General features: G+C 52.0%; 1 protein-coding gene across 4 annotated transcripts in view; it reads right to left on the reverse strand.

Annotated features, from left to right (window-relative positions):
* Positions 1–21,586, reverse strand: part of ARHGAP26 (Rho GTPase activating protein 26) — a 149,414-nt gene that overhangs the window by 99,398 nt on the left and 28,430 nt on the right. For all 4 annotated transcript variants that reach the window (XR_010072866.1, XM_063348639.1, XM_063348638.1 and 1 more), the window contains exons 7-11: positions 21,370–21,474; positions 20,446–20,575; positions 19,967–20,067; positions 17,326–17,420; positions 8,009–8,087 (exon numbers count right to left, since the gene is read on the reverse strand). Coding sequence is in view for 3 of the 4 variants with exons in the window: in XM_063348639.1 (XP_063204709.1) it covers positions 8,009–8,087; positions 17,326–17,420; positions 19,967–20,067; positions 20,446–20,575; positions 21,370–21,474 (510 nt within the window). In the remaining variant the exon portion in view is untranslated. The remainder of the gene's footprint in view (positions 1–8,008; positions 8,088–17,325; positions 17,421–19,966; positions 20,068–20,445; positions 20,576–21,369; positions 21,475–21,586) is intronic.

Raw genomic sequence — 21,586 nt, forward strand, 5'->3', positions numbered from 1 at the left:
GCAAAGACAGAGAGACAGAGAGATGGAGAAGCAGCAACTGGAATGAGTCAGGTCACAGAAAACAGAACAGAAAGAACGAATTCGCCATAAGCAAACAAACCCAGGCAAGATGAAGGCCATGAAAAAACTTCACGATAAAGCATACAAAAATAACCATCTTTCTCTGGAAAGCCCATGGAAACACATGTCTGTGGGATCGAGGGGGTAAAAAGATCAGCATGGAAAAGGCTGAGAGTAAATAAGATGGAGAGACAGACACACATCAAACCCCTGAGAGCACCAGAAGAGCAAACGTGATGATTGCTCTGACATCTCGCCCACAAGCTCCCCGTGCAAAGAGAAAACAGCCAAAGACCACCATCTGTAGTCAAAGATGTTCTGGGTGAAGATTCTTCTAATGTCTCTAATAATTCACTTCTAGAATCATAGAATGGTTTGGGTTGGAAGGGACCTTTAAAGGCCACCCAGTCCCACCTCCCGCCCTGGGCAGGGACACCTCCCACCACACCAGGTCGCTCCAAGCCCCGTCCAACCTGGCCTTGAACACCTCCAGGGACGGGGCAGCCACAGCTTCTCTGGGCAACCTGGGCCAGGGGCTCACCACCCTCACAGCAAAAAATTTCTTCCTGAGATCTCAAGTAAATCTCCCCTCTTTCAGTTTAAAACCATTCCCCCTCCTCCTATGGCTCCCCTCCCTGCTCCAGAGTCCCTCCCCAGCTTTCCTGGAGCCCCTTGAGGGACTGGAAGGGGCTCCAAGGTCTCCCCGGAGCCTTCTCTTCTCCAGGCTGAACCCCCCCAACTCTCTCAGCCTGTCCTCGCAGCAGAGGGGCTCCAGCCCTCCCAGCATCTCCGGGGCCTCCTCTGGCCCCGCTCCAACAGGTTCATGTCCTGTCCCAGTGACTACTGATTCACAGCCAGCGCCCTCAGGGAAAAGCACAGCTGGCATTATCAGTTGCTGTAGTGGTTGTTCCCGCATCCCGCCTGACACTGGCGCAGCAGCAGCTGCAAAAACTGCACCCTACGCTCAAATCTGATGGAGACAAGGACCAGCAAGAGGGGTTTTCAAGCTCTGCTGGAAACACTTCGCTACAGAGGTAATGAGCGCAGTACCAAAACCAATATAGAAGAAAGTGACCTCCAAGGAGTTGGAGATGAAATGAATTAAAGTGATAAAGCAGATCTGTGGGTTCCAGCGAACCCCAACACGATACGAGAAGGTCGGGAAGGCGTGCGGTCAGTGCCCCACCACATCCCCGCGTGGCAGCGCGGGTATTGGGACTGAAGTCCTTCAAGTTAATTTATTTTTTGAATGAGCCAAAATGACAGGAATGCCGAGGTTGAAAGCACTGGATTGAGTTCAAAAGACATCATTTCCACTGGGAAATTAATCTCTCACCATTTTGTATAATTAGACAAGGAAAATGAAAAACAATTTCAGAAAGAATTCCCAGAAGCAATATCCGAGGAGGAGGCGGGAGGCGAGGGTGCTGCCTGTTGGACAGGAATGCAAGGCTGGGCTTTGTTGTTACGCTGGGGTTTGCTACAAAAACACAACACGACAATTCCAGAGCAGCAACGCCGGCCGAGCTCCAGCGCCGCCACGCAGCTGTCGGATGGGGAGCGCAGCCGAGGGGCCGGGACCAGCACCGCCGCCACGGGAGCTCCAGAAGCACTGGTGGGCCTCATCCCACTGCCCTCAGCCATGGCACAGCATGGCCGGAGCTGCCAAAGGGCCACCGCACCTGGCACTGCATAGTCCATGGGGAGGAACCCCTGGAGAACCTTGAGTGGGGAGCGCCATGGGGAAGGCTCCTGCCCTGCAGTCGCCAGGCCAGCGGTGGGGTGGAGAGCTGCTGACCAGCAGCCATGCTGCCAGCTGCTGGCTATTTCACTTCTGTTCCTTGCACCAAACCAAGTCAGCCACCACCACAGGCCGGCTCTGAGGAGGGCACAGGCCCCACCACAGCAGGGCACCATGGCCCCCACCGCAGGGACCCCGGGAAGGGCCGCAGGGCACCCCAGGCCCAAACCCAAGTGATATAAGATGGTGGCAGTGGTCCCCATGGAAACACCCAGCCTCAGACCTGGAGGCGATGGAGGGACAGGGAGGGGGGAAGGACCCCCATGGCTGGGGAGGGACAGAGGGAAAAGCCGAGAGACCCTTTAAGTTTTGAAGGTACTGCGCTCACCTCCCTGCAGTTAACGTGATTAAACACTGCGTGCCCCCAAGGTTATCAGTTGCTCGTTTTGGGGCAGCAGGAGAAGGAAGACAGAGAAACTGGGGAAGGAAGCGGCTCTAATTTTGGGCTGTGCCGGGTTTTGGGGACAAAACTGGGAAGCGAGAGCTTTCCCCAGGCCGTGCAGCACAAAGAGCCCCGGAGCAGGGCAACAGGCAGGGGCAGCCCGGTTGCGGGGGCACAGGGCTCCCCCAGCCCCGGCCGGGCCAGAGCAGCCCCCGACACCCCACAGAGCCCCCAGGGACGTGGGGGGCTGCCCTGGTCCCCGCTGGCACACAAGTGCAATGAGCGGGCTGGTCTCAGCTTGCCATCTAGTGGAGACCCGGCCATACGGCCTCCCCCCACGCCGCCCTGCTCCATTTTGTGCTGCCCGCAAGCCCACGGCGCTGGGGGACGACCTCCGCTCCCAACCCAGTGCAAAGGCGGCACCGACCACCCAAGACACAACTCCAGCCTGTCAATTGGCACTGGGGTGGCCGCCACAGCCCCAGTGAAGGTCAGGGTGGCCCACACCGCCACAGAGCCGAGGAGGAGTTAGGCTCTGCTGAGCTGAGTCATGGCTGGAAGCCTGGAGGCGGCTGCAGAAAGGGAATCGAGTCCTTCACGCCCACCATGATACGTCTGATCACCCGGAGCTCCTGCTGGCTGCAAGCAAGAACCCTCAGCACCCTGCAAAACCAGGCAGCATCACAACCCCTGCCACCGAGGAAAGGCTCTGGGTGCCTGTGCAGGTTCACAGGCACTTAGACATACTGACCTCACCTGGTGCTTACTTTCATTAGGCTGATAAACAACAGACCTGCCGTAAACTCTAAGCCATCTCCTATAGCTACAGGTATGAGCCAGGTCTTGACTGAAGGCTAAGAAAGAGTTTGGTTGGGGCTCAGACAGAGGAAAATAAATTACGGACAAGACAGATAAAGCGTGCTGCTGAAGTGGCAGCCAGGAGTGGGCACAAGGTGCTCCTTGCCCAAGCAAAGGAGTGGCACATCTAGGCAGAAGAATGCTTTCAGCAAAGGGCTGCTGGTGCCTGCAGACCTTCGGCACCTAGGGAAGGTCTGAGAGAGTTTAAGTGTCTCCATAATATCTCAAAAATGTGGATCTTGCCCTCTGGGCTTCCATTAATTCAGCTGTAACCACTTCTGAACGCCGCAAGTTCCCAGCACCGACAAACAGCATCGCATTTCCAGCCAGGCCCAGCCCCTGGTTGGGAACATGAACACGGCATCTCAGCGCCTGGCACAAAACCCAGGCACCGCGGCTGCCACCCGACTGTCCCCCACGGCCCTCAGCTCCACACAGCTTGGTGGCCATGCAGCCCAGCATCCCCACACAGAGGGGCAGACATGACTAGACCTCAGGGCCAGGGGGGAAAACCCTGGGAAGGTTTCTAGACAGCAGAGCAGTCAAGTCCTGGATTCGCCTTCCAGAATGGGAGCAGAAACCTTATTTGCTTTCCAGAGGATGGAGCTTAATCACCCAAAGACTAAGTCACACGAGTGCCAAGAAGAACAAGGCCCTTCCAGTACAACAGGTCCAACCCCTGGGAGGTGCCAGGACAAAACCCACCAGCTTCTGCGGTGCTGCCTTTCCATTCAGTGCCTAGCCTTCAGCCTCCCCAAGCATGCAAGGGACTTTGTACTTTGTTCTTCCTTTTGTGAGCTTGCAGGTTATGTTAAAGAACTGAAGAGAGGGTAAGGGGAGCAGAAGGAAAGGAGAAAGTACTGCTGATGTATCTCCATTTCAGAGTCCTCCTTCCCTCCCCTGCAAGGGCATGGGACCAACTGCTTGTCCCCAGTCCGTAGTGCACTAACAAAACCAACTCCAGTATCAAATGCTGGCTGTATTTTTATAGACTTGTATTGCTTTAAAGAACAAAAAAGAAAAACAAAACAAATCGAGCAAAGGGCAGCGCGATGCAAGTGCCAGAACAGCACTGCTCAGATCCCATCCATGTCTTATTTCCTCTGACAGGATCACAGGCTGTTGCATTTGCCATTTAACACTAACTTCTCCATCACCACTCAAGATTACGGACAGCGGATTTATACAGCTCAACAGGGATATGATCTAACCTGTTTCATATCCTAAACCCTCTACCTACCCTTACATTGTGAGGCTCATTTTCCTGGAGAAAGGTTTTCTTGTCCCAAACACTTCCAACCCAGTACACCACCAGTCTGCCCTCACTGATGTGAGAATGATTTCTAAGATTACCGACCTGCTCGGAAGGTAATAGCAGGAACCGCTGACACTGACATCTCTCTCTTGGCTGGCACGCTCACTGCAGACTTGGCAAGCAAAGCCACAACCTTACTGAAATGCTTATCTTGTTCAGTTCTTTGCCACAAAGCAAACAGCCTAATTTGCGCCTCTCTTAATCCTGCAGCCTGCCACAGCTGCTGCTGTGAGCCAACACAGCTTTTACTCTTCACTCAGGCTCCAACGAAGTTTCAGAATCACTCTGGCCTCCACCATACGCACTTGCAAACTGCATCACCAGACGAGAAAAACCATAGGAAAATTATCCTGAGTATCTTAAGAAAAATGAATGCAACCGCTCTTGTTGCTAACTGTTAACGGAGTTAGCATTTTCTTCCATTTCCAGCCTCTGTAACATAAAAGAAAACCCAAAGTCAACGCAGGGTTTTTAGTCAAATTAGTAACAAGTGGTAAGAGTTAACAGACTGATGATAGCTATCTGGAGACTGCTTTGACTGTAAGATGTATAATAAATCTTTTCAAGTTGTGACAAATGTCTTGGCTAATGTAGCCCACATTCTATGTTTAGATCTTACTAAAATGTAATACAATATTTGGTTTTAGTTTTTTTAACTATAATTAAGAAACGAACTCCAGTCCACTTTAATCTCTCCACAGCCTGAATTTGCACATGGAATCACCGTCCCCACCATGCCAATCTTTCCCACACTCGATATTCAAATCGAAGGAAAACCAGACATTCTTTCCAGTAGGGTTTTTTTGGTTACAGAAATATAGTCAAAGCATAGAATGGATATTTCTAGGAGTCCAAAGGTTAAATCCTTGTCTCTTGCTCAAGGAAATCTCTGTGGAGCAGGTAACATCCCACACCCTGGTGTTGCAAGATGAAAACCCAAACAGAACAGATCAACAACTCCACTTTTGACGGATCAGGGAGGATAACTGAGGACAAGGAGCTACCTTGTCTGTCAACACACACCATCTTCAGCGGTAAACTGCCTCTTGGATCCATTTCCCTACAGGCTTCATTCCCATGGCTCCCACACCACACCTGGAAGGCCAGGTTCAAACGCCATTAGCATTTAAGTGCCATGAGGTATTGCATTAATGCGCAGCAGCAATCCTTGATGTGCTGGATGAGCAAGCTACTGATGGGCATGATAGGGAAGAATAGAAACACGCAGGCGGCAGCATGAAGACCTGTGTGTTTTTGAAGGAGTTCACATAACCAGACTCTGAAACAGGATAATCCAGGCAGTCCTGCGTTTGTTACTTCATAGCACCTTTCGCATAGCACAAACACGCAAAATCTCTGGCTGCACTTCTGCAACCCGATCCTAATTTGTTGTGCCAAAACCCAAAAACATCAGCAGGTCAAAATGCAAGTGGGTGACCATATTGATGCAGCTCCCGTTGCAGGTGACCTCGTTTCGCATCCTTGCAACAAGGGTTGTCAGTGGAGGTGAGGCAGTGGGAAGTAGGTGAGCGGCCTGAAGGACAAGGGGTGATTTGGACTAGGCGCAAGAATGCACATTTTGTTTCTGAAGAAATCGAAAATATTATCCTGCCTCCTGGTGCCAAAGTAGGGGTTAATTTTGGAGGGAACAAGAGAGCTTGCACACTGGAGCTGGAGAGGTTGGTACACCTTACACCCCAGTGTCCTCCCACTACAGCGGCCCCAGGGCAGGGCCATCCACGGCAAGAGCCCAGGCGGAGGAGCAGGCTGGCTCTCCCAGACAAGGGTCCCTTTTCAACACATGATAGAAAAAGGGAGCAGAGGCTGTCCTGCACACACAACACACATTCAGTCCCTTTTCGCCTCTGTGCCCGCACCTCCCACTATGCCCGTTCTTGGAAATGGTACATCTCAGGTGCAAGTGAGCATTTTTGTCCCAGAAGCACAATTTTGCTGCAGGGAAGAAAACAATGTGGCAGAGAGCTGTGATCACCATCAACGGTAGGTCCAAGTTATACAGCACCTTCTCTGTTAGGGAGCAGCATTTATTCAGTTCAGAGAAGGAAAAGCTTGGCGGGGACCTGACAGCATCTTTCCTGCGAGAAAGGCATCAGAAAGACAGACCCAGGCTCCTCACAGCTCTGCCTGGTGGGAGGACAAGGGACAATAGGTGTAAATTGAAACAGGAGAGGCTCAGACTGGGTATTAGGAGGACGGTGAAGCAGCAGAGCTGGAGCCCAGGGAGGCAGTCTCCTCCCTTGGATGCTCTCAGCACCCGACTGGGTAACACCCCGAGCAATCTGCTGGACTAGAAACCTCCCGAGGTCCCATCCCGCCTGAATTACTCAATGGATTCCAGGCTCAGACCTGGCTGTAATCCACAACAAAATCCTTTACCTGAAATAGAGAGCAGCACCCTCACGCACACACAGCCTTCCCGACCTCCAGACGCTGCACGTTTCAAAAGCAAGTTGCTTGACTAAGCCCAGCGTGTGCTTTCCAGCATTCACTGAACAGCCCGCCTGTATCCACATCTCACCTGGCTTTAACGAACATATTTACCATCAAACAAGGACCTTTCCGTGGATTTTGGGGGGGATCTGCTCAAATCACTACCAGTCTGTGGCCGTGGGGTTGTGCTAGGATGGAACACCCTGCTCCCCGCATGGACTCTCCTCCGCCTGCCAGAGCCTGACTCAAGCCCAGAAGCACAGACTCCTACTCCAAAAATGTACGGGTTGTCCCGTAACAGCCCTGGCTGCTCTCGCTATCCGCAAAGTTTCTTTTCGTATCCTGCTACGCTTTTGGCCACGCTGAGGCACAGAGGCCCACAGTCTGGTCTCGCTCTGCGTACAAAGGCTGCTTGGCGGTGCTGTGTTTGCCGTTCGTTGCTGGGCGGCCGCCACGCCGAGACCGGGCAGCACCGCGCCGCTGACGCACAGCGCCCGCACCAGCGCTCCTCCGAGGGAACCCAGTCAGAACCAGCTGAAGCTCTTTGAACGTGGCATACGCGTTAAAAAATAAAAACCAGCAACTATGAGGTTTTCTCAAAACCTCCATAACGCCTTCGAGAGGTGAGGAAGCCTGTGTAGCTTTGGCACGGCAGGAGCAAACATGGCAGTGAAGAGGCTATCGCTGAGTACGGGGAACAGGGGCCACACTCCTCCGCTCACGCTAAATCTGCAGTTTTCTACAAGACCCAGAAACAGCTGCCAGATGAGTTGCAGGACTCAAACAGCCCTGGAAATCTACAGCGTATTTTCTTCCACTGCTCTTTTTGCCATGTTTTCCTTTCAGCACAGCACAGCAGCATGTTTGTGCTGGCCAAGCCTACCCTCCTCCTTTCCACCGCACCTTCAAGCAATCCAAGCACAGGAGATACAGTATTACCTCAAATATTTAACCAAGGGATTAAACTATTCTCTTGGCAGAAGGCGCGAGCTGCCCCACGGATACAGCTCTTGCACCGGCTGGCAGGCGCTGCGTGACAGCCTGCTTCGCAGCAAACAATCTGCCCCAGGCTACAAAAAGCTCTCCACAATTTTCTCCAATGCTTTTTTTGCTAATATTTTTTGCTAATATTTCTGCTCACCGGTTCCCGGCCGTCCATTGCCTCCATCCACAGCCTTCGGTCCTCTTCTGAAAGCGCCTGCATGGTGATAACGCCAGGCCTGCGGAGAAAAAGGGAACGCTGTAAATAAACTGCAGGATGGAAAACAAAGATGACAAAGATAAATTTCCCATGAGAGAGACAGAGGACATCCTTCTTCCTAGCCAAGCCCCAGCAGCATGGGGCTGAGCCCAGCCTGACCTCTCCAGGGACGTCCTTGCAGGACCTAACCAGGACCAGCAAATGAGCAGAGGAGATCTCCAACAATCAACACACATTTTCAGTGTTTTTAGTGTAAGACGGCCGGATGCCAAATTATTCCTCTGGCTTTCGGCCAAGCAGCTCACCTGCACTTGGGCTAAGCACATCCCCACAGCAGCAGGAGAGGGCAAGGAAGGTAACTGAGCAAGCAGGAGATCCACGCACCCCAGCCGCCCACGCCCTGCCACCGCCCCAAGCACCGGCTGGTGGGGGGCAACCTTCTGCTCTGTGAAGAATTCCATCCCCAACATGTTCGTGCCAGCTGGCTGCACCACTTCCCTGACCACGTCCATACCCTGATGTTACATGCAGTAACGGCAGCCATGCGACCCTGCTCCGCGTGTGCCCCTGCCAGCAGCCTCGCGGGGGAAGCACTGCGAGGGGTCCCGGGGTGCCCCGGGGTGCTCCCTCCTGCACCAGCTGGTCCTGCCTGGCCCTGCCACCCCCCACCATTCCACAAACAACAGCCCCTGAGCTGTACTGTAAATCCAGCCCCCCAAAAATAACTCTGTCTTTGCTTATTTATTTTAATGAGAAGGGAAAAGAACAAGCCCAAGTGCCTGCAAACAAAGCACGGGGAGGCAGGGGACAGCACTGGTCCAGCCCTCGCCCTAGGGCCAATGCCACCTCCACCACTCCTCAGTGGACCCTGAGTCTACTCATGGACTGCCCTTTCCATAAAATGAGTTAAAACTTAATTACCTAGCTCTGATAAGCATGAGCACCAAGGTCATGATGGATTTAACATGGAGTATTTGCACAACCTCAGGTGTGGTTGTGTGTTTGCAAAAGAGAGGAACACGCCGCAGAGGGCGAAAGCCAACGCTGTGCTCCCACAGGGCACACCGCGGGCTGACGATTTACTGCATCTCGCCTGGCTGCAAGCTGTCAGGCTGTCCATCCTCGGCATCTCAGCTCATCTCACAGCCAGCGGATCCAGACACAAGCAGCCTAGCCAGCCCTACGCCTCACCAGCCTTCGGGTCCTGGTCTCCAGCCTCCAAGGCGGGGGTTGCATCCTGCCCTGCTCACGCTCCCAGCAAACCTCCTCGCAGGCAGAGCCCCCAGTCTCGGTGAGATGGCCAACATCTATTCTGTTTGTTTGGTCTAGCTGTTCTGCTTCCTCCCAGGCTATTTTCAGATGCATTAGTAGAGCGTGGCAGCTATTTCTGCAGGAGGAGAGCGGGCAGAAGCCCTGGCAACGGGGGACACACAGGCATGGCCAGAGTGCTGCACGACTGTGTGCTCAGGGTGGTTATCAGCACCCTCTGCAGCAACGCTCGTGGAGTTTCATCCATCAACAGCAGACAACAGAGAACCTCTGACACTGCTCTTCCCCTCCATGGCGAAGCGCAGCGGCTCCAGAAGGGCAGCAGAGAGCCAGGATCACCGCTCGCGGGGCACGGGGCTGCCGTGGCACAAGGCGGGGAGGAAGCAATTCCTAGGGATTGCGTTCAGCAGAGCACGTAGGCCCTTTTTGGTACTAAATTCTCAAGAACTGATAAGGCCTGGGAAGAGGGGTAATTTCTAACTTGCACTTCCCAACAGTGATTCAGCAGGAGAACGTGAGCTGTAACAACACTCTGCAGAAGTCTTTGGTCCTCGATAAGAGCTGATCCTCTGTTAGAAAAGAAAACATGAACAGGAGCTCCCATAGTGGTGGGTTTGGCCCATCTTCTGTCACTTCTGTGGTACATATGGGCAAGGAACAAAGGATTAACCCTTGTCCCTAACTCCATTCCCCAACCAACCAACCAACCCAACAGTTGGCTTTCGGCACACACACGGCAGCTTAGCACTGTTTCACCAGCAGAAACCGTGCATTCAGGCTTGCAACAAGCCCAGGTCCAAGTAAACCAGACATAATATGTTTGATCTCTGCTAATCCCATTGGTGAGTCAGTCAATACTCACCAGCTTAGTGGTTTGGAAATTTACTCATTTTGAAGGGAAGAGGAAACCACTTAACCATCACCCCATTTGAGAAAGAAAATGTTCAACATCCAACGCCAAATATTTTCAAATCACTGAACAAAGCTCCTTGTTGTGCAGAGACAAAGCAATTCAAGAGTCATCCCTGGTGCCTGAGGAGCTGGCAGTGGCGCTGGCAATGAGCTGGAAGCAAACCCATCCCAGCGGCAGGAGAAGGCTCTTCCTTGGGTGACCACAGGTCTCAGCTGCACCCCTTTCAGCCTGGGCTTAAGTCTGAGTTTAGAGCAAGCTGCTGCTGAGGGCACAGCTATCCCAGGCAGAAAACCCTGGAAGGGCTCTAGCTCAACTAGGGAGGCACGGGAAAAAGAAATATTGGGATTCCTGTCTCTTTAGCTAAGACATTAAAACAAAGACATTTAAATTGTTCATTTGCGTTAAACTTGACACTGGACTCCCAGCGAGGCGCCGCAGTCTTCGGGAGACAATATTGGTATCTGGCGTGCCAGGTTCCCTCATGCACAGGGCAAAAAGGTGATAACGTGAAAATGTTTGTTCTGCCTTTGAGCAGATAACAACTCTTCGGGCTTCACTTCAAAGTCAAACTTATTTAACAGCATGAGGGGAGGGGCTGAGAAACTGAATTAAAAGCCTATTTACATTGCAAATAGCTCTGCATTTTCTCCCACGGCGTTCATTTGCCAAGGCATCCATTGCACCACTTTCCTGAGCAGAACCGTCTTCCTGGTTGTGATGTGCTTAAAATGCACCCCATACATTACACCTCATTCATTATTTATTTGGACGATGCCCACAGGGTACCACGTGCTTAATAGTCAGGTAGGATGTCTGGCGCTGAAACAGCATCCTACTAATACTATCAACACGCCGCTGTGTTGGACTCGCTGTCTGCAGCCAGCCTCATTGACATGGGGTTTCCTTGAAGATCAACCGTTTCCAGAAGTGTGCTCATTAGATTAGGGATATCTCAATTATTCAGTGGAGAGCCTGAGAGAGGGAAGGCCCTTCCCTGACTTCCTTTCCCAAAAGATAAACAAAACGTCCCTATCTTTGCTCCCTCAGCTAGCATACAAATGATCCTGAATACTGGAGCGTAGCTGGGTTGTGCTGCTGGGCAGCTCCTGTCCCCTCCCAAAGCCTGCTGTGACACGGACACACACCGGAGGAGCCTCCTTTACCCTGGTGGCTCTGCCTAGCTGAGCCAGCCCCAAGACCATGGCATGGGGACAGCAGCATGGGGACCCTCCTGGATCTGACCTCTAAATACACAAATGTGAACCGTTGTGGCAAACAAGAAAAAGGACCCACTGCTTCATTAGTAGGGGCTGCAACATCCCTCTCAGCCTCCAGGCACCAAAACCCTTTGCCTTCTTCTGGGATGCAAGGGGAGGAAAGGGACATTTTGTGACCAGCAGGAATCCATTTCTGAACTGAGTGCATGCGGACGCGTGAGACCGGGGTAGAACATGGTAAACACTTTGCAAGAAAGTATATTTTCAATATGCTACAATCTAAAAAACTAAAGAGATATTTCCATATGAGACCACACAGGAAATTTGAATTTTTTCAATATCTCAGCTTTTGTGAAAAACAACCTGGTTTTTAGGAGCTATGACTAAGCAAGCAAAGAAAATGAGAAAGTCCAATAGCTTTTCCTTCTTCCAGAAAAACAAACAAATAATGAAAGCAATAGAAACAGATAAGAACTTTCAACTCCTGTAGCAGCTTATCATACCGAGACGATCTAAACTGCTGAATGAAAAAACATAAGAGCGGATTAATAACAGGGTCTCGAGGGCTGAGCGGAGTTGAGCGCAGGGAGAAGTTTGTCGTCCCAGTCTGAGCAGGGCAGTGTCACCGCACGCTGCTGGCACGCCAGACAGGACCCACAGCCATAGGGCGCTGGTCCAGGCACCAGCAGACAGACGTGGCCCCAAAAAAAAGATAAGAGAAGATGTAAATAAGGGGGAGACTTTGTTCCCGAACTCAGAAAGTCTCACGTGTCCATGTAAAGCTTAAAGCACTCTTAGTACAACCGCCACCAGCACGTTCTGCAGGGCATGGGCTGGTGTGGGTCTCCGTGGCCACTGAGGGGGGAACGAGCTTTATCTGCTGCTCATTGCCAGCCCGCCTGTGAAAACCCCATAATTGCTTTGTTTAAAAGGTCATTGGAAAGGCGACACCAGGAGAGGAACAAGTACAAGTTGTATTGCACGTGCTGTGCAAAGCACGGGCGAGAGCGCTGGGAAACACCAGCAGAGGTGGGGTGGCCACCGGCGCGCAGCACTGGGAAGCAGGAAGCGTGCCCCACCATGGGCAAGGTGACACTCACAAAGAAATACACAGGTCTGTAAAGCGCGTACCCAGGGCAACGCCAACCACCCGCCGACTGAATGCCATCTGGTCGGGGAAATGCCGGGGCAGGCGCCTCGCGGCTCACCCACCCCGCTGCCAACCATTGCGCAGCCCGACCCAGCGCCACGCCAGCCACCTCGGGGCACGCGGGCAGCAGCCCAGGGCAATGGCGTTACGTGCCGAGTTCACTGCCTTTATGAACAACTAAGAGACCAAAACCCCCAAATTTTGAATACCTCCTGTTCCCATAAAAGCCAATTGGTATGAGAAGCACTTCGCTTCTGGCCCAGAGCAATGACCTACATTATCCTGAATTACACAGCCTTTGTCACCAGCCAGATGAGATACTCCTCCTCCTAAGGCTCATTTTGTAAGACACAGGCTGTCATCCCCCTTTACCTTGTTTACAAAACTGATTTAATGCACAGAGACTCCAAATAAGTTTAGTTTAAAAAAAAAAAGAGCAGTGACAGTAAAACACACTATCCATCACACTGGGAATGTATTTCAGCCAGACGCTTGAACACCATTCTGGGGCTAAGTGTGCTGTAACAAAGCAATAAAATACTCCCAACTTCCCAGAGAGAAAATCAGAACTATTTGCAAATGCAGTGTTTGGGATTTCTTAGACCTCTCGCGAACACCTGTACCACAGCTTCTCAGTCAGCATTAAGAACTTCGGCATCTCCTTATCAGACAATAGGAAAAGGAAGAAATGTAACGACAGATCAGGCTCAAGATTTTCAGCTCAGTAGTGCTGAATCATCTTTAAAGGAGAAAAAACATTACTTTTTTCCCCCCTAGCAAGCAGCAGCTTCTCCGGGTGTTATTTAAAAATCTCCACGCCTGCACCCCATGTCGCGTGTGTACCAGTTTCCCAAAATGCAACGCTGACAACGAGCCCATTTCTGTGCTGATGAACATAAGCGGGGAAGAGCCAGCCGAGGCTGCCACCTCTAGGCTGTACGGCAATGCGGGAGCTCGAGCGTGGTCCTCTTGCTCCTGTGTCCCTGTCACCCCCAAACCCCGGGGTTCTACCGCATCCTACAGCACCCGGCAAGCTGCTATGGACAGAGCTTGAAGAGCTACGCGAATTTTATGGTGATAGGAGATAAAAATACTTGAATAGAAAATGAAATTCCCTCATACGTACTTATATGCGTGTGGCTGTTAGCACAGGATTTGACACATGAGCAAATCATAATTACTAGAGGTTTTATACCACCAGCTCCAGCAGGAGACAGAGGGATAGCCCTGTCCCTGAGCCCCACCGGCGCTGCTTCATCCTCCTACCCCAGTTAAGTAACATGGACACAACTTGTCAGGCCATAATAAACCAAACTGGTAAATAAGCCAGTCTGTGCACAGAAAACTTAACAAATTACTGAATACGCTTCAGGAGAGCCTGGGAAGGAAGTAGATCTCACGCTATCCCCATGGCACCAAGGCACGCAGGTAACTCACAAAGGCATGAGCACGGGCTACCTGTCCCGGCCGCAGAGCCCACGCGGGATACTGGCTTGCAGATGCCTTTGCAAGGTTATTTAAGTGTAATCTGCTGCAGCAATAAGAGATGTTTTGGACCCAAATGGTGGGTGGCAGCAATGCGTCACCTGTCCAGCACTGCTGGACATACCAGTGGCCTTGGCGCATTGCACAGTCACAGGTTTCAACCCAGAGCCTGTGGATCCTTCGAGCACGATGCTGCTCCGGAGGGGCCCGCAGCAGAGAGCCCAGAACAGCCGACCGAACACCACGGGATGTGTCTCTGGAGAGATACAGAGGTGATGGACCAGGCTGGGCAGGGCTTGGAGCAACCTGGTCTGGTGGGAGGCATCCCTGCCCAGGGCAGGGGGTGGCACTGGATGAGCTTTAACAACCTAAACTTTCCAGCCCCAACCATTCTGTGATTCTATGATTCTGTGCACAAACTGCCATCTGCTGCCACCCCCAGCAGTGCAGCAATGCCCCTTGCCGAGAAAGCACACAGGTAGCCCAGCATATTCTCTCCCCACACATACTTTTTTAAGGGACAATCCAATTTAATTGTAGGAAGCGAGCGATATGTACGGAAAAATCTTCCCACTCTCTTAATCCACCTGTATCCAAGCTCACCTTTTGAAAGGCAGTTTCAACCTTCAGCAGAAGCACACTCCAGTGCCATTATCACCCTTACCTCTGAACACCACAAATGCACGTGGTTTTCTCAGTGTCACAGTGTCCTGGGCTGGCTTAATGACTGGTGCCTGTATGCACCTATCAGTTACAAGATACTTGACTCTTGCTGGACGTTGCTTACAAGTCTAACTTTCATTTAGAAGTTGCATACGGAAAAGAAAGGGGAAAATTACTGTAAGTCAAAACACAGTACATATGTGAGACAGAGAAGCATCTTGGGGATGTTTGCCTTAATCATATCCAGACTTCCTGCATGGGAAGAAGACATCAAGTTTCTAACTTCTCTATTAGTAGAAACAATAAAAACAAACACAAAACAAAAAGAAAAAAAAAAGAAAAAAAAAAAAAACAGTGCAAGGCAAAAAGCCCACTACACAAGTCGGCCTTCTCCGTTCTGCGAAAAGAGACACAGGCACCGCTCCAGCTAGCCTTTGGTCAAAGATATCCTATCATTTGTGGTCAGCGGAGTTGGGTGGAGAGTATGGGCTGAAGTTTTTGCCTGTGCTCGGGTCCTTACGCCAGAGCTGCTCTCTTCCAGCACGAAATGGAAAGCGATGCCTCCGAAAGCATTATCTTCCCATTCCCCCAGCCTGGCTGACCCCCCGAGCAGCGGCACGGTTCTCCCTCCCGATGGTGCCCAGATGAGCCCCAGCACCTCCGGCTGCGACCGGGCACCTCTGCACAACATCACCAGATCACCTGCGTTCCCAGGGCCACACAGCGAAGCCGGGCCAGGCTCCGGCAGGACAGCTGCAGGGTGGCACCCACATGCTGTCAATCCCCGATAATCCCGGGCTGGCAAGGAAACCATTCCTCGATACACACCGCTTTGTAGAACAGGCCAAATCAGGGGTGCTGGGAAAGGTGAAGGTGATCTCCAGCAAACACTGGCCATTGACAGTGTCACCCAAAGCCCTGATGGTGCCCATATCTCCCGACGCTCAGCACGACCAACCCAGGGAGGGGGAGACAGGCTGGGCACAGCACACTCTCTTTGGGCCGTGCAAAACCTGTTGCCTCCTCTTCCTCTTAGCTTAACTATTTTGGAAATAACCATTATTTTAGACAACTAATGACAAATCCTGATACCAAAAATATGCAGAGGTGCCTGTATATTGGGGTGAGAACCAGCCTTTTATTCATGTTTTCTGCTCTCACTGTCTTCTCAGGCAGAGGCAAACTCTTGCAGCAGGAACGCGTACAAGAAATGAGCAATTTCTCGGGTTTCCCCGCCTTTGCCGCTCCCCTGCCATTATTTACATTTAGCAGGCATATTTCTGGAGTAGCTCTTGATCCCATGCCTAGCAGGCTCCAAACATCAAGGGAAGGTTCAGCTGCCTCTGAACACGCTGCAGAAGAAAACTATTGTGGTGGCTGGCTTCTCCTCCTCCCAGTTTTATTTTGATTTTCACATTTTAAAAAAAAAAATACATCCTCGGGGCATAGGAAAAAAAAAATCCCCATGTCAGCAGAAACGCTGCAGCTTTCTGGAGGAAAGCGCAGCTAGAGAGAGCGGGCTGCAGCCCCGGGGTTATCTTATCCCTCAGCCAAGGCAGGCAGAGCTCCATCACCCCAACCCCTGCCAGCCTGGGGCTGGCAGCAAAATGCTGCGGAAGCTCAGGCTGGGCAGGGAGAGGTACCGTGGGCTATTCCAGCGTTATTCAACACCGCGGGTTTTCATGAACTCGGGTTTTCCGAGACCTCCTGGGCATTCCCACAGTGGCCAGCACAGGGGAGGACAGCTGGAACATGAACAGGCACACAACTAGGAGGGCACAGACATGCAGTGACTTTGGAGAGAGCTTTTGTAAACCATGTAAACTTCCTGCAGCGAGGAAGATATGAGGCAGTGACTAATCCCGCTTGGAACAGCAACCCCAGCCTGGTTTTCCTGTTTATATATGTAAGCCATGCGTGATGCTAATTAGATATGATAACAGGCTTTCATTCCTAGGCGCTATAGATTGAATCCACACATACATCTGGTTCAGCTGCTACGTGATAAATGACATCAGAAAGCATTTTACTCCTTCAGGAAAAAGCAATGAATGAGAAGTGCCCCGAGGTGCAAGCCGGACTGCCATTACCGCCCATCCACAGCGGACCAGCAACAGCCACTCTCCAGCACAAAAGCTGAAGTTATTCCAACACATACCCAATGCTGGAAAGAGCCATCATATCCCTGCCAAAACACCCACAGAGCATCTTTTCCATACTTGTGACCATTTACCTTACGTGGCCAGGGACTGCAGAAGTGCTAAAACACCATTAAAGTCGCAGAGACTTGAGTAAACTCGGCACCTTGTAAACCAAAGCACTAACTCAATATACTGAGAGCACTTGGCTAGAAGCACCAGGGAGAACGCGTTTCCATGGACTAATGCTTTCCATTCATGGAGGGTATGACTAAAGGAGATGAGAAACACGCAAACTGCACAAGAACTACCCAGGAAAGCCAAGTACGGATGAGTGTCACCTTTCCCCGCGCACAGCTAGCTTAACACCCCCGCATGCACCCTGCAGGTACACTGAGGCTGCGACACCCCTTGGCACTCACCGATCGACAGCTTCCACGTCAAAGCAAAATCTCTTCTCAATGGAGTCGGTTTTCCGCCGTGTGCAGGATTTGAGGGTAACAGCTTCGTCTTCTCCCTAAGAAGAGGCAAAATCGCAGATGAGGCTGAGAACAACCAACCAACCGTGTGCTTGTCTCCAGCACCCACCACGCTTTCAACGAACATGTTCAAAGCTGGGGGGATTTGCCAATATCAGCCTGCTAAAAATATGTATTTTTATATATCTGACATGACGACTTGTCTTTTCACCCTTGCAAACGTGTTTAGCCCAAAATCTTTCACGAGAAGCCTTCCTTTCTGAACGCACACGATTCAATTTGTGCACTAAGCATCACACAACCCATGCTTCAGAGACGCAGGGAGTGTTGAACCACAACTTTTGGGCAAAGTCAACTTTATTTTCCATTGCTGAACAATGCATCATAGACCTGGCTGTCAATTTTCACTCCAGGCTGCGTTTTTGGCAGCCTTCTGCACATGAGAACTCTTTTAACGGGAGCAAACATGTCTCAAAATGTTTATTATATAACAAAGCAATGACAAACCCGTGCTCCCATCCAGGCGTCTGCAGCCAAGTTGTACTGGATTTCCACACGCCGAGCAGGATCCGGCAGGATCCGCGTGCACTGCTGTCCTCTGCTGGAGGAATTCCCTGCTCAGTCCCTGCCAGCACAGACATTTCCCCTTCTCCAATTTGTAAAATCCACTGATGACTCAATAGAAAATGCATTCTGAACGAGTTCCTGGAGATGGCCACTTTTCTGTGCTCTCCGTGCTGTTTTTGATGACACCTTGGCTGACCACCCTGTTCCCTGACATCACCATTTTTCCAGGAAACACATCTCAGGATCCAGAACAGACCCGGGAAGACAGACCTGAGAGAGGTCCCTGCAGGCCTTCTCCATGGGGATCAGCAGAGCTACCTGCACCCACTGCTGGCACGAAGCTGCTCCCAAGCTACCCAACTCCCTGTCCGGTATTCAGGGAATGCCCCGGCTTCAAACCCACTAATATCCGGCTCCAGCTGCAGCCCGAGGGGCATTCACAAGGGGCTGATACCACGCAGTGTCCTTTGTGACCCAGGAGCATTGGGTCTCCTCCGGCAGCACCGACATCGCCTGTCACTTGGCGCCTGCTCCAGCCAGACCCCGAAATGCCCGGCAGCGCGGCCATGAGCCCCCAGGCTGCTCCACGTTCTGATGCCCATGCCGGTCATCGCTGACAGACTCTGCGGCTCCGACAGAGCTGTCCCAGCTTAGGCGGTGTTTCATGCCAGGATCCCGCAAGCCAGGAGACCCTGGGTGAGCAGCCCCCCAGCGTGGTGGCTGGCACGGCATGCCGGAGCAGGGCTCCTGCCCTGCACGAGAAGGGCTCGTGGTCGTGCCGGCAGCGCCCACACCCTGGGGTGCCAGGGAAGCCACAAAATGCGAAGAGACCACATGAAACACAGCGCAGCAGCTGATGATTACAGGGCTGGGATATTTTAATGCTGAATTATAATGAAGATGCTCCGAGGCAAGAGGAAATTAATTTTAAAAGTTGTCCTCCTCGCAGCTGACTCCCTTTGCCAGCAGGGAGCCATGCGGCAGCCTGTCCAGCTGCCCCCGGCACTCCCCTGCAAGGGGATAATGTCTGCAAACCACCCCAGCCGGGAACACTCCGGAGGGGTCTATTGTTCCTGCTGTAGAGAGGAGCAAAGCCGGCTACAGTCGGGCTCCCGCTGCCCCGGGAGCAGTGGGGCAGATGGCATGCACTGACCCCCCACGCCCCACATCCACTGCTCCTGCCGCTCCCCCGCACCCCCTCGGGGCCGAGGGCAGCTCCAGGCTCTGCTGTGGCTCTGTCTAAAACAAACCAGCTTCACGCCAAGTCACAGGCATTGAGGATGGAGCAAAATAACAACCAGGTTCTCTTCTCCAGGTCTTGGAGCAGGGCCTGGGGACCAGGGCGCAGGCGCACGCAGAGCTGGGGTGCGGTGGGTGTGCGTGGCATGACCCCACTCCACTCCCGGCCCCGACCACCCCCTCCACCTGCAGAACAGCCGCAGCCTCGCAGGGCACGGGGCAGGCACACAACCCACGGCGTGCCCAGCAGTGCCAGGGACAGCCAGCATGGAACTGAAGATGCAACTGTGCACACTTCAGCTTTTAAAGGTCTCTCCTTCCACAAACCAGAAATAAGTAAATAAAGAACAGACTAAAAGTGAGAGGTAAAAGGCCCAGTCTCAGCCCAGAGGCAGCTGCTGCAGACTTGTCCTTACAAACAGCTGTGTGCAGACACCAGCCTGGAATATGGAGCTGGGGCATGAAACGAGAGCGATGTCCAAGGGGTTGTATCCACTTGAAAAACCAGCTCTGCTCTTGGCACAGCTGACAGTTTCCACAGATCTGTGGGCTTTGGGGGTTTTCTTGTATTTTTTTGGTTTTTTTAAACAAGGTGCAGAGTTAATTCCCCATGTGGCATCCGCTCAGCCTGGAATGAATCTGACCCACTTCGCTGGCATTTGTGTCACCTTGCTAAGAAAGGATGCGTCTGAGCACCGGGAGAGCGTGCAGCTGCCAGCTCCGCAGCACTCCTCGGCAGAGACCCCGGGACGCCATCCTGCTGCCAACCAGCACTCACCCCTTTTCCTCCAGATTTCTGGTCAAACGGCACCATCGTTATCCGCTTTGATTCCCTCTGGTATGTGCAGTAATGCTTCACCCAGGAAGTCCCAAAGTGACCTGCAAAGCAAATGCAGTTTTTATCCGCTGAACTAGCACAGTTTCAGTGCCCTCCCATTAATAACCTGCACGTTTAGCAATCACTTAACATGACAGATTTCTGTACCTACGGTTCTTGTTGGAATTTGCAGGTGGATTAAGCATTATTACCCCCCTTCTGTTCAGGGGAAAGACTTTTATCAGGCACTGGCAGGGATTCTCCCTCCCAGGGAGAACCTGCCTTCCACATTCCCACCTTAATATCCCGCCCGTTGGGCCAATCCCTCTGTTTCACGGATTTTGTAACCTGCTGAATTAGCCTTCATGCCCAACGCCGTGATAAACCACCTTCCCCAGACGCATTGCCCTGGCAGGCAGCTCCGCCGCCCCGGCACCTACGTTTCTCCTGCACGTAGAGATAACCCTCCATCGTGTATGGGCTGATGTTTTTGTGCTCGTGAGGATTCTCCTTCATCTTCTTCATCAAAGATTCGACCTCTGACCTCGTTCCTTCAAAACGATTTCTTGTCTGAGAATTAAAACAGGAATGCCTTCGAATTAAAACAGGAATGCCTCTCCAATGCATGGACCCAACGTGGCCCCCTCTGCAGCGAGGAGGCACCAGGCTGGGAGGGGATGGGATGGGATGGGAGCCCAGAGCTGGGTCACCACAGCCCGCGTGGGAAGTGGGAGCAGGGGAGCCCACTGTCAGCCACAGGACAGGTTTTCTTCCTGGGCCTGGGTTTAAGCTAAAAGAAAAATGTTATGACAATTCGCAAGTTGTTTGTATTATGAGTTTTGTGAAAAAGTTGTTTCAAAAGAAGGAAACAAGTCTGAATCTTTGGTAGAAAAAGAGTAATTTTATAATAAGAGAGGAAAGCAAAACTGCAATGCCAACATGCCAAAGCCCTGAACACACGTCTGACGTGCAGGCACCAACCGCGCCCTGGGCACAGCCGCAGCCGGCAGAAGGGCTGCGCTCCACAACCCGGAGACTGGCGCAGCAGAGAGTGCTGCACTTCCCAGAACAAACAGCACTTCAAAACACTTGCAAAATGATTTGAAACAGGCAACGAGGTCTGCCCGCTAGCTGGCTCCTGGGGAAGCTGGGAATGAACCGCCATGTAGGCTGTATATACCATGCCGTGCTATTTACAAAAAAGAATTTACTTTTGACAACACAGTCAAAGCCTTTGCTTAACGGCACACAGAAAAAAGGAGAATAAAACCTTTATTAAAATATACCAAATTGTTAGCTAGCTCTGCAGGCCAGTCACGGTGACGGGCACATGGCACAGTGGCACAGGCACGTGGCACACTTACGTTCTGGATGCTGATTGTCAGCTCTGTCTTAAAATCACTGAAGTCCTTTGCAAGCTCGTAGCCGTGGTGGTAGAAGGTGAAAAGCCCCTGCAGAAAGGCCAGCAGCTGTGTTGGGGTAAAATGAATCGGACAGTCAGTAGAGACCCACAGCCGCCTTCAGAGCCACTGCAACGCCCCGGGACGGAGGGCCTTGCCGGCAGTCCCTGGGAAGATGCTC

The sequence above is a fragment of the Chroicocephalus ridibundus genome, chromosome 11, assembly GCF_963924245.1.
Source record: "Chroicocephalus ridibundus chromosome 11, bChrRid1.1, whole genome shotgun sequence".
NCBI lineage: Eukaryota > Metazoa > Chordata > Aves > Charadriiformes > Laridae > Chroicocephalus > Chroicocephalus ridibundus.